General features: G+C 38.0%; 1 protein-coding gene and 1 long non-coding RNA gene across 2 annotated transcripts in view; one reads left to right on the top strand and one right to left on the bottom strand.

Moving 5' to 3' along the window:
- PPP2CB (protein phosphatase 2 catalytic subunit beta) overlaps positions 1 to 13,373 on the bottom strand; it is a 31,040-nt gene that overhangs the window by 3,003 nt on the left and 14,664 nt on the right. The window contains exons 2-6 of the mRNA XM_060001205.1: positions 8,032 to 8,241; positions 6,092 to 6,265; positions 4,741 to 4,830; positions 4,466 to 4,627; positions 2,479 to 2,597 (exon numbers count right to left, since the gene is read on the bottom strand). Of these exons, the coding sequence (XP_059857188.1) occupies positions 2,479 to 2,597; positions 4,466 to 4,627; positions 4,741 to 4,830; positions 6,092 to 6,265; positions 8,032 to 8,241 (755 nt within the window). The remainder of the gene's footprint in view (positions 1 to 2,478; positions 2,598 to 4,465; positions 4,628 to 4,740; positions 4,831 to 6,091; positions 6,266 to 8,031; positions 8,242 to 13,373) is intronic.
- Positions 258 to 6,085, top strand: LOC132417551 (uncharacterized). The gene is made up of 3 exons (XR_009517871.1): positions 258 to 2,030; positions 3,116 to 4,654; positions 5,365 to 6,085. It is a non-coding gene; the product is annotated as an uncharacterized lncRNA (long non-coding RNA).

The raw sequence follows: 13,373 nt of genomic DNA, 5'->3' as shown, positions 1-13,373 counted from the left end.
CTTCTATTTCCTTGCTGATCTTCTGTCTAGTTCTGTTATTGCAGGTGGCATAATAAAGTCTCCAACTATTTGTTTCTTCCTTCAATTCTGTTCATTTCTGCTTCGTATATTCTAGGGCTCCACTGTTAAGTGCATACGTTTATGATATATTTTCCTAATAGTCTGACTCTTTATCATTGTGAAGTGTTCTTCTTTATTTCTAGTAACAGTTTTTGGTTTGAAATCTGTTTGGTCTGGTATTAGTATATCCAGTCCAGCACTTTTATGGTTACTATTTGCATGATGTATCTTTTCTCACCATTTTATTTTTAACCTATTTTTGTTTTTGAATCTAAATTATGTTTCCTGTAGACATTATAAAGCTAGATATTTAAAAACAAAAACACCAACTTGATAATTTCTGCCCTTTGATTGCATTGTGTTGATGACTCATTCAGTGTTATTGATATGACTGGATTTATACCTGCCATTTTCTTTTCTTTTTTTAAATATGCCTTTCTTTGTTTATTGGTTCCTGCTTTAACTGCTTTCTTTTTAGTAAAATATTATTTTCTAACATAGTATTTAAATTCCTTTAATAACTTTACCATTATTTTTCTTTTTTAGTGGTTGCTCTGGAACTCAGAATACACAACTTATGAAATTCTACTTCAGATTTATAAATTCTAGTGATTTAAGAGGTATTTACTCCTAGATAGCATATAGCTCCTTTCCATTTCCATTCCCCATTTTTGGTATTGCTGTTATACACAGTATATGTTACAAACCCCCAAAATTATTATATACACTTTTTAATATAATTACTATAATATATAATTACTATTTTATATACTCTTATGACCCTGAAGAAGCTGAGAGAGAAGGAGAGTGAGTGTATATTTATAGATTTTGTTAAATAACCTTCTCATTTGTATTTTCTTCATATTCTTCCTTTAATTCAAGTTACCATCTGGTGTTACTTCCTTCTTTAGTACAGCTTTGTTCCCACCCACCTCCTCTGTGCTGTTACTATCAAATCTACGGCTGCATTTCTATATATTCTGTTTCTTTTAAGTTCAATTATACTACAAATATATCCTTACTGTGTCATGCAACTGGTTTTTAAATCAGTTAAGAAGGTGCAATTCTACCATCTTCTACTATTACTACCTTGTGTGTGCAGCTGACTTACTTTCTGGTATCATTTGCTTTCAGCCTGAAGTGCTCCCTCTAGTATATCTTGTATGGTAAGTCTGCCAGCATTGAATTCCCTCAGTTTTTGTTTATCTGGGTATGCCCTTCTTTTGTGTTCACTCTGAAGTTGTGCTGGATATGACCTTGGTTTTTTATTTTCAGCACTTTGAGTATGTTTCATTGCCTTTCTGAGGAAATGTCAGCTGATTATTCAATTGAGGTTCCCTCCTGTAAGTCATTTTTCTCTTACTGCTTCAAGATTATTTCTTTTAGACTCTCAACATTTTGACCATGATGTGTCTGACTGCTCCTGTGTGGATACAGCCTAATGTACGTGCACAGCCATCTTGTCTCCCAGAGTTGACTGTGATGATCTCAGGAAAGCTCTTCTTCACTATCTCTTTCCCTGCTTTTACCTGTTAAAGTTCTCCTTGCTCTCCTCTTTTGCTTGTTGCTACTAGTATCACGGGAGCTATGAGAGCCTTCTTCATTGGTCTCCACCATAATACCCACTGTCTTCAACAAAATACTTAGGCGTGCAATTCTTGACCCTCTGTTCTAAGTAAGGTCAGCCCCCTCAGGCAGAGGTAAGGAACTTTTTGTTCTGCATCTCTCTCTGAACAGAACTTCTATGCCACTGTTCCGGAGTTGCAGGCAGGTATGATGGCCCACTTCTTAGTGACATCCCCTGTTCTCGAGTAGGCACTGAGGCAAGAACTGGGGAGACAGCATTTTCTGCCTGCCACACATGACTGGAACAGAGCCTCCACCCTAGGAGCCAGGGAGGGGAAGGGAGTCTCAGCCTGACCGACTGCACCCACTGGGAGCAGAGCCTCTGTAACCCTGGACTGGGACAGGTGAGATATGCTGGCACCTGCCCCCCAGGGGGGAGAAACAACAGCCCTGGACTGGGAACTGGGGGAGGGGAGAAGCCCCATCTTCTTGACCACACCCACCCGGGACAGAACGACTGCAGTGTAGTTTCTGTACAGGGGATCTGGAAACAGGAGGAAACACTCGTGACTCAAATTCCACAGACTCTGGTATTATACTGAGAGTTAGCAGATCCAGAATAAGTGTTTCTGTATTTGCTGTATACATTTAGGACAAATTCCAAACACTTGAAACAAGTGTTTAAAATAACATTTTCCAGTCCAGTATTTGTTCCTACTGGGGAGAGGGTTTGCCATGTTCCTCACTCCGCTATTCCAGAAGCAAAACTCCTCTACCTCTAACTTTAATAATCCACGTTGCAATTTTCCTTCTGAAAGTGATTACATACAATTAAAATTTAAAGTTACTTACAAGGAATACTTCAAAGTGTCATCTAATTCCATGATAGCAGCCTGGTTCCCACAACGATAACAGTAATTCGGTGCGCTGAAAATGGTAACCACATTCCGATCGTGACACCAATTGTATCCCTGCAGCATGTAAAAAAAAAAAAAAAAATCAGTATTTCACCATAAAATCATAATGTTGACAGAGCTAAGTTTAGAAAACTAAACTCAAAAGTTACACGAGTATTCTCTGTGGAAATGCAGTCTTCTGTGTTACCTTATGTGGTGTCCATCTTTAATACGTACACCTGCACTGAGATCCAGCTATGGAGCTCAGTAACTTTTTCTGCTTAATCTATGCTTGAGATCGAGACTAGGATGTGTATTCAGATTTCTCCCACAATGATGGAAGATGTCTCAATTCTTCCTCATAAATTATGTCAATTTTTGCTTTACATACTTTGACTCTATTACTAGGTAAATAAAAATTTAGAATTATTCTCTCCTATATAACTGGGCCACTTTTCATCAGCAAAATACCTCTTTTTATTTCTAAATATACTACTGTCTTACAGCCCTTTCTGATTCATATTATTAACTATATTTTGGATAATTATCTAATTGATGTATTAATATACCATTTTCCATCCCTCTATTTCTAGTCTGTGGTATCATCATGTTTTAGATAAATCCCAAATAATGGGTGAATTTTTTGATTATTTATCCAATTTGAGACTCTCAGTATTTTAGGTAAGTAAAAATTTTTATCCATTCCCATTCCTTATGATTATAATGAGGTTTATCTTTACTGTACAAATCTACGTTCTTTATTACCATGCTGTTACCCCTTCTGCCTCTGTTGGGTTAGTGAAATTTTCTCTAACATCTTGAAGCTACTCCCTACTGGTTTGGAAGGATTATATTCTATTTATATTCTTTTAATGTTTAAAGAATAGTAACATCATGGTAGAGAAATGTGGCAGGCACCACCTTAACCAAGTGATCCAAGTTAGTTAATAGCACCAGCACGGGGAAAGATCCCATGACCTGATACGATGTGCCGAGAAGGACACATCATCATACTGTGATATGCCCGCCAAAAGCACACATCCCGAATCATAAGGAAACATCAGCCAAACCATAAATGAAGGCTATTTCTACAAAATAAAATTGCTTGTAGTCTTCAAAAATGTCAAGATTATGCAAAACAAAGGACATCTGAGGAATGTCCACATCCGAGGGGACTGAATACAGCATGATCCTGGATGAGATGATAGGCGCACACACATTATTAAATTTCGCTATAAAAAATTTTTGCTATAGAGGACATTGGTGAGATAATAAAAATTTGACTAAAGCGTTTATAGACTTAAAAATTTTTTTATTATTTTATTTTTTTGGCCGTGCTGCGAGGCTTGTGGGATCTTAGTTCCCTGACCAGGGATCAAACTTGTGCCCCCTGCAGTGGAAGCACAGAGTCTTAACCACTGGACCGCCAGGGAATTCCCTGAATAAAGCACTTAGATAATGGTACTATATCAATGAAAATTTCCTGACCTTGATAACTATACTGTGGTTATTTAGGAGAAAGTCCTTATTTTTACAAAACACACATGGAAATTTGGATGTAAAGGAGGATCTCACCTTCAGCTGACGTTCAAACAGCTAAAAAAAAAAGTAATGTGTGAGGGGAAAGGCGAATAGGACGGGAGAGAGAATGATAAAGCAAATATTAAAATATTTATATTTTAGGAATTTGAGTGTAGGACAGAAAGGAATTTTTTGTTACTATTTTTTTGCAATTTTTCTTGAAGTCTAAATTAATCACAAAAGTGATATATAATTTCACTTTGGCCAACTAGTACTTTCCCTACTTGCTAAAATCAGCCAAGTTTTTTTTCCTTTCATTTAGGTAATGGGGAGGAATGTTTCTGACATTCTAAGTCATGAAGCTTTATTAGAGAAACATTTATTTGAAACAGAGATCATCATCCTATAAGAAAAGGACATACCTCCATTACAAGTTGGTGAGCACGAGAAACCAGTGTGAGACCATTGGCATGGTTAAACGTTTCAGAAATATCTTGTCCGAATGTGTAGCCAGCGCCGCGTGGTGAAATACCCCACCCACCACGATCATCTGGATCTGACCATAATAGATCACACATTGGGCCCTGGCAAAGAAAATGGAAGTATGCGACGTAAGTTATGAGTATTCATATTTAACTAATCTAGGGTTACCACAATGTGGTTATATTGCTTTCTTTTTCATTAAAACTAAGTTTACCTCATGTGGAACTTCTTGTAAACGATCCAGGGCTCTTATATGATCCAGTGTATCTATGGATGGGGAGAGGCCACCATGGAGGCAGAATATCTGTTTATGAATTTAAAAAGAAAATGAATTTGTTTTATTAAATGCTAAAAGTTAATGGAGAGTAAATAATGGTTACCAATGTCAATCCTAGTAGCTTTTCAAAATAGCATTTAATAATATTCACAGTGGAAAATGTATAATACACAATGGAAAAAAACAAAAAATGCATGATCAGAGAGAGCTGTTAACATTTAAAATACACTTCTTTTTTCTTTATAATCCTAGGTATTTTATATAGTATATTTCCACTTTCTCTAGAATGCGACTTCCGTGCTTGTGACCCACCATTATCTTTTCTGTTGGTTACTGCTGACATATAAAAATTTTAAATTTCTCTTACAGCAAAGGCCCTACTGATTCCTGTTACTGGTTGTAATAGTTTTTCAGTTTTCTAAGAGTTTGCAAAAATATTTTTGTTATTTTGTTCTCAGTGTTTATACTGGATTTATTTACTTATTTATTTATTATTATTATTATTTTTTTCGCGGTACGCGGGCCTCTCACTGCTGTGGCCTCTCCCGTTGCGGAGCACAGGCTCTGGACGCGCAGGCTCAGCGGCCGTGGCTCACGGGCCCAGCCGCTCTGCGGCATGTGGGATCTTCCTGGACCGGGGCACGAACCCGTGTCCCCTGCATCGGCAGGCGGACTCTCAGCCACTGCGCCACCAGGGAAGCACTCTAGATGAGTTTTCACCATTATATTTCTTTAATAGACTTTTCAAAAACTGCTTTGGGCCATACTGATCAACTATGTAGTTTTGGTATCTATTTCTGCTTTTATTTTTAATTAATCCAAGTTTATTTTACTGTTTCATTCTTTGAATTAAATGTAATTTATAAATAAATGCACTTCCTTGCATTTCATCCCTTACTTACATCTAGAAGTTTTGGTTTACACTATACTTCCACTTGGTCATTTAGAAATGACTTCTATTTTATGAGTGTTAGTAGAAGACTGTGAAAGTTCCCAAGGAGGTAGATCTGTCCTACTACTCAGAATCAGAAACTGTCACTTAACACATGGTGTATAAATAGATATATCAATAGATGGAAAGGGAAGCAGGAAGATGGAGAGGATGAAAGGAAGAACTTGCTGGTCTCAACGTGTATAAAACTTACCCAGTTCCCTGTTCTGAAACTTTAAGTATAAGGGAAAGAGGCAGAAAAGGCCGAGGAGATGCAGAAAGAATGTCATGTCAATCTAGACCCTAAATTACTAACAGAAAATCTTTTCCTACTTTTATCTGTCCCCACATACATACCTGCCCATCTACTAAAGCTGTAAGTGGCAGATAGTCAAACAGATCTGTAAAGTATTTCCAAACATTGGCATTCCCATACTTTCGCAGACATTCATCATAAAAGCCATATACTTGGGTAATTTGTCGGCTTTCGTGGTTTCCTCTCAATATTGTAATACGTTCTGGGTAACGCACCTGAAGGAAAATGCAAAGAAACCCATGGAAGTATTTTTACTAGTGTTATGCTAAGCACGTTAACCTCTGACCCATTTCTTTAAATGGTCCTTCAGTCTGCTAGTACATTAAATGTAAATTTTTTCAGAATAAAAAATTTTCTCATTCATCACCAGGTCCTCTTGATTAACCTTTGAAATATTTTTTTATGGCCATCCTTCTTCATACTGTGTATCCATACTCCCCTCACTGGAATCCTTATTAACTGGTAACTATTTTATTATAATAAAATCGTATCTGACTCTTTGTCTCCAATATCTTTTTCATACTCAAATTATCACTAGTCTTCTTAGTCTTTCCAGAACACTATGACTTTTTAATGCTCCACAGACACAGAAGAGATCTGGACCCAAGACAAACTCTCTACAGACTAACTTCCCCCTCCCTTTTATTTCCCACAGAAGAATGTATTTGCCAACAGAACACAAAAACAGGCCCTGCCAGGCTGAGATGAAGATGGTGAGGTGTAGGAAGGGAATGAATAACTTTTTTTTATATATCTTTGTTATGCTTTAGTTCACTTCCTAGAACCTGTATATTTTACAGTATTATGTTGAAAACCAACTTTTTATGATGCACATGTATTGTTAAAAATTTTCATAAATAATTAAATATTTGACAATTTTGGGGAAAAAAAAGAAATTTTAGACATGTCAAAAAAACCCCAAAACAGGCCCTGCCAAATGTGGGCAAGATTTCAAATGTATTTATATAGCTTCCTTCCCATAACAGAACATAGAGACATACTTTATGGCATACTTCACATGTATTCACTAAGCATCCATTATGTGTCCAGCACTAAGCACAGAGTTCAAATCTAGTACCAGGTCCACACAAATATAATACATGAATCCTGCTGGTTAGGGACTAATTTCACTTAAGGAAGTATGAGAAACAAGGCAGTACACCACTATGTAACATAAATAAGGGATGGAGAATACATTTTACGATAATTTAGAGTAGAAGGAGTAAAGCTAAGGTGGTTGAAGGCTTCATGGAAGAAGTAGGACTTGAGCTGAGTCTTGGCAGAAGGGGTAAGAAATCAGAGACAGAGTAATCGTTTGGGGAAATCAGGTAAATATTTGGAGACAGCCAGAGCACTGAAATACTCTGATCTGAGGCAAAGAGTTTATGCTACCAACTACTAGCAGCAAATTCAGGCTAGACAGTAGAGGACCAGCCAAGGAGTGTGAGCTCGATTCTGCAGGTAACACAGAATCACTGAAGAGTTGGGAACAGTGAAGTAACAAGATGAATGTTAAATGAGAGAGGTTTAATCTGGCAGCATATGCAAGGTGGATCTGGAGGGGTCAGATCTTGGAGGCAGAAATATTAGCTACCACACTACTGCACTAATTAAAGTGTGAAGCGATGAAGATATACATCGTATGATAGTAAAAACAGAAAGACAGGAATAACAGATTTTGCAAGGCAAGAATTTTTTAAAAACTTATTAGTTGACTATATATGAGGGATAAGTTGACTAAAAATGATTCCAAGACTTCAGCTATGGATTACCTACAACAATAATTTACCAGAAGTAGGCAGGAGAGGTTTAATGTATCTTTTTCATGTCTCTCTCTCAAAAGATGTAAAATGAAGTGTTATTTTAAGGGGCTATAAAGTGAATGGATCATAAACTAGAACATGTGATATGCAATGCCACCACTCTTGCCTTTTGCCTATTAAAGCTTGAAAAAAAAATAAATAAACTTCATTAACCATACCTTTAATGCCACAAGAAGAGTCACAGTCTCCACAGAATAATAACCTCTGTCTACATAGTCACCCATGAATAGATAGTTTGTATCTGGTGACTTCCCACCGATTCTAAAGAGTTCCATAAGATCATGGAATTGACCATGCACATCTCCACAGACGGTAACAGGACAACGGACCTCTTGCACATTTGATTCTTTTGTTAAAATTTCCTTAGCCTGTTAAAAAAAATGAAATCAACAATTAAAAAAAAACTTCTATCACAAATTTTTTTTTTTTTTTTTCCGGTACGCAGGCCACTCACTGTTGTGGCCTCTCCCATTGCGGAGCACAGGCTCCGGACACGCAGGCTCAGCGGCCATGGCTCACGGGCCCAGCCGCTCCGCGGCATGTGGGATCTTCCCGGACCAGGGCACGAACCCATGTCCCCTGCATCGGCAGGCGGACTCTCAACCACTGCGCCACCAGGGAAGCTCCAATCACAAATCTGAAGGCATCATTTCTTGTCTATTAAAAGAAAATCTGGAGGAAAAAACCACCTGAATGTGTATTATAAAATCATAAAACTAAAACCACAACAAGATTCCACTTTACACCTACTAGGATGGCTAAATAAAAAAGAATTACAAGTGATTTTGAGGATGTGGAGAAATTGGAACTTTCACACAGTGTTGGTGAAAATCTAAAATGGTACAACTGCTGTGGAAAACAGTCTGACAGTTCCTCAAGGTGTTAAACATAGAATTACCATGTGATTCAGCAATTCCATCCCTAGATACATACTTAAGAGAAATGAAAACTTAAGTTTACACATGTTCATGGCAGCATTACAATAGCCAAAAAGTGGAAACCACCTAAATGTCTATTAACTAATGAATAGACAAAATGGTATTATTCATTCAATGGACTATTAATAATAAAAAGAAAAAGAAATGACGTCCTGACACATGCTATAACTCTGAAAACATATTAAGTGAAAGAAGATAGTCACAAATGGTCATGTATTGTATGACTCCATTTACGTGAATTGTTTAGAACAGACAAATCTACAGAGACAGAAGATTAGGGTTGCCTAGGGCCGAGAGGTAATAACTAAGGGGCATGGGATTTCTATGCCTATTCTCATACCCTATAGGCAGGAATGCACATATCTGGAAAGCTAACAAAATGTAAACTGATCCGAGGCAAAGACTGCCTAACCTCAATATCCACTATCCCTTTCCTTCTCAATAATTAAACTCATTGTATTCAATCAGATAGCCATGCTCCGAGCTGAAAAACTACATTTCCCAGCTGCCTTAGTCCAGGCTGCCGTAACAAATAACAGACTAGGTGGCTTAAACAACAGAAATTTATTCCTCACAGTTCTGAAGATTGAGAAACCCAAGATCAAGGTGCCGGCTGATTCGATTCCTGGTGAGGACCCTCATCCTGGTTTGCAGAGGGACGCCTTCTTGCTGTGTACGCCTTCTTCACATGGTATTAAGAGAGAGAGGTCATCTCTCTAGTGTCTCTTCTGATAAGGGGCACTAATTCCATTCATGAGGGCTTTACCCTCATGACCTAATTACCTACCAAAGGCCCCACCAGCCTCTCATGCAACCACAAATGGCTGTAAGACTAAGTTCTGGTCTGTATGATGTAAGGAGTGTTATGTGGGAACCAGAAAGTTTCCTTAAAAAGGGGATGTGCCCTTCATCGCTCTCCATCCTGTTTCCTAGAATGTATATGTGATGGCTGGACTCCAGGAGCCACCTCTACCACAAAGAGGGGCTTGCTCTTCCCTAGGAAGAGCAAGCAGAGTGCTGGAAGGTGTGGCAGGCTGACAAAACACACTGCAAAGCGATGCTCCCTTCCCGATCACCAGAACCTGTGTATATTACCTCGTATGAAAAAGATGTGATTAAGCATCTTGGGGGAGGCACTTATCCTAGATTAGCCCAATAGGCCCTAAATGTAATTACATACACCCTTATTAGAGAGGGAGAGGGAGTTTTGAGACAGACACACGGACAGAGAAGTCCATGTGAAGAGAGAGGCAGATTGAAGTGACGTGGCCAGGAGTGCCAGCAGTCTCCAGACGCTGGAAGAGGCAAGGAACAGATTCTCTCTTACAGCCTCCAGAGGGTGCATGGCCCTGCTGACACCTAGGTTTTGGACTTCCAGCCCCCAGGGCCGTGAGGGATAAATGTCTGTTGTTTTAAGCCGCCCAGTTAGTGGTAATTTGTTACAGCAGCCCCAGGAAACTAACACAGCAAGATGTCTGGTTTCCTGATACCTCAGTGGAGTTATCACCCCTGGACTGCCTATCTCCAGATTTTCCTGTACATGGAGAAATACAAACTGCAACCTTGGTTCAGCCTTTATTATTTTGGATTTTCTGTTACACAAACCAAACCTAACACTAACTGATATATGGTTACACATTGGACCAAGCAACTCCACTTCTAGGCATCTACACTATGAATAAAATCAGATAAATATGTATGGATATAAGTAAAGGAATGATTGCTTTTAAGAAAAAGAAAAATGAAACTATAAATGTACACTGGATAGTTAAGAAAACAAATATGAAACATCCACAGAATGGAATACTAAGTAGACATTAAGAATGTTATAGAAGTATATTTGATATAATGGGTATCTGGTATATAAATGAAAAAGGCAAGTCACAAAACTACAAGATCCCCTGTTTAACAAGAAAAACTGTCTAGGAGTTCCACACCAAGAAAACTGCTCTAACAATTTTCAGACACGATCATGTTAGGTTCTTCAAATAGCTGGTTCAGATCACAGGACCAAACTTTCACAGCAGAGTCATTCAAGTGAAGCCCAAAGCATTAATGAACTGGGGTTAAAGACAAAAAGTCCTTAATATAAAAACCAATTTATAGGGACTTCCCTGGCAGTCCAGCAGTTAAAGACCTCGCCTTTCCAATGCACGGGGTACAGGTTCAATCCCTGGTTGGGGAGCTAAGATCCTACACGCCTTGTGGCCAAAAAACCATAAAAAACATAGAACAGAAGCAATACTGTAACAAATTCAGTAAAGACTTTAGTAATGGTCCACATTAAAAAAAGAAAAAAATCTCTGAAAAAACCCAAAAACCAATTTATAGAATCCAAATCCCAAAGTTAAAAGGATCCTAGTATAATGGCTGAAGATTGAGAAAACAAGTAGCAGAGAGGTCTTTCAAGAGCAACATAACCTTCTGCAATGGAACTAACAACTGGAAAAAGTCATGGCAACAAGCTTAAAAGTGAGTAAAATCACTATGTCATCTGCTTAGCAAGCATCAAGTAATTTGTTTTTCAAGTCAAATGGGAGCAAATAACCAACATTTTCCAGAAATATTTAAAACAGAATCCTCAAGTCATGTAACATTAAGAATTTTTAACAAGCTCACCCTGCTTAAAGAACCTACTAAAGGAAGTATTACCAAAAACAGAGGAAAGAGTCCTTAATATATAGTTCCCACACAGGACAAGTTAGGAGGCTGATAAGCCATTCGCTCTGATGTGCACCATACACCGCAATCACGTGACATATCAAAGTATTCCTGAAGAGTAAGGTTCATGTATCCATGTCACATCTGTCAGGTGTCTAGTATAGGCCAGGCACCAGAGATAAAAAGAACAGGTAAACTCTCCACCTCAAACACGCTGGCTTTGATGAGCTCAAACCAAACAAAATAAAAACTTCTGTTTACAGAAAGAGATAAAAGAAAAATGCCTGGGGAAATATTTACAGCACACAGGATAACAATAATACTGACATCTGTAGTATAAAGATATTTGTAGAATAAGTTACAATATGCCTCAAAAATAATTGATTCAGTCAATCCTAATTAAGAGGTCACATTTTTGAGAGGCCCAAGAAGACTATTTATATGAAAGCATTTGAGAATATAAAGCTCTGAATTAGCCTTCATTGTTTAAACTGTTAAATGAAAGAAGGTTTTAAACTATTTTTATAACAGTTGACTTAAAATGTAAAGTTATATTTTCTGTATTTTAAATCAAAAAGTTAATTTTTAAGTCTAGGTAGGGAGATTGTCTACATTGATGGCTTTATTAGTTCCCAAACTTGTAATAGTGACACTATGAAGTTTTGTTGAAAAACTTTTATTCACTTACTATACTGATCTCCTTAAGTTTTAAGAGTAAAAAGGGGTCACGAGACTAAAAAGCTTGGAAATCATTATATTAATGCATCTGTTCTGTTGACCTACATGTAAGATGTAAGATGTAAGATGAAAGATAAGGGTAGGTCGGTTCACATTACTACAAAGACATGTATCATTCACCTCAACTTGCTTTCAGTGACTATTTCGTCCTATTACACCAATCCAAAACACTGATGTTAGAATACGTAAAACAAAATCCCAACGAAAGTCTGTATACACACTGTTAGAATCACAAAGAAAGTCAGTCTACCTCCAGGTTCATCTATGCTAACTGGATGCACCTAGCCCAGACTTTTAACCTGAAATGACTCTAAGCAGTAGAGACAATGGCAAGTTCTACTCCCACACAGGTGTTCTCTCCAGCATTCTAAATAGTTTCTATGGTATGATTTTGACTGCGGCTCCAATCTCTCTTTAATTTCTGCAAAATTTCCAAGTTGGTTCTCCAGCTTGCCTTCTGAGTCTAGGCTACTAAACATTCTTCTGGCAAATGACATTTCTGCTCAAGTTAGCCTGGTAAACTTCCCAAGAGTTATGAACAGTGTAGTCCATATTTTTCTTCTCTTTGCCTATAATTAGTTAGAATGAGATATGTGCAGAAGTCTTCCAGAAAAATGAGTTCTCCCATTTGAAATCTAACTGTGTAACCCTAAGACCTATATACACTTCAGTTTCTTCACTGAGACTAGGTATCTGTGAGTCTGTGTCTCTCTAAAATGTGAAGTCTTACCTTCCACATGTGTAATATGGAAATAGCTATGCTTTTCCAAATTCAAATTCTCTAAGGGTTGATTCTTAGCTGTGTGGCAAAATACATTATTTTATTATCATCATGTTACTGAAGTATCTTCTTCTCAGGGGGGAAGAGAAGACCTAAACTGTGGGTTTATTTTTCTCATGTAACAAGAAGCCTGGACATAGGCAGCGCTGGGTTGGTGCAGCTTCTCAAGGACCACTGGGGCAGCAGACTCTTTCCCTTCACCTTCTCTGCCATCCTTAGTAAACAGAATCACCATCTCATGGTCATAAAATGATGATGCATCTGTAGGCACTGCATCTGGTATCTTACTCAGCAAGAAGGGGCAAAAGGCCAAAGGGCACATGCCAGTCTAGTCTATCCATCTCACAAAGTTTTCCCAGAATTCTCACTGGCCAGCTGAGAC

Source organism: Delphinus delphis, chromosome 21 (genome assembly GCF_949987515.2).
Source record: "Delphinus delphis chromosome 21, mDelDel1.2, whole genome shotgun sequence".
Taxonomy (NCBI): Eukaryota; Metazoa; Chordata; class Mammalia; order Artiodactyla; family Delphinidae; genus Delphinus; species Delphinus delphis.
Note: the sequence above shows the minus strand (reverse complement) of the source record. Positions and strands in the feature narration are given on the sequence as shown.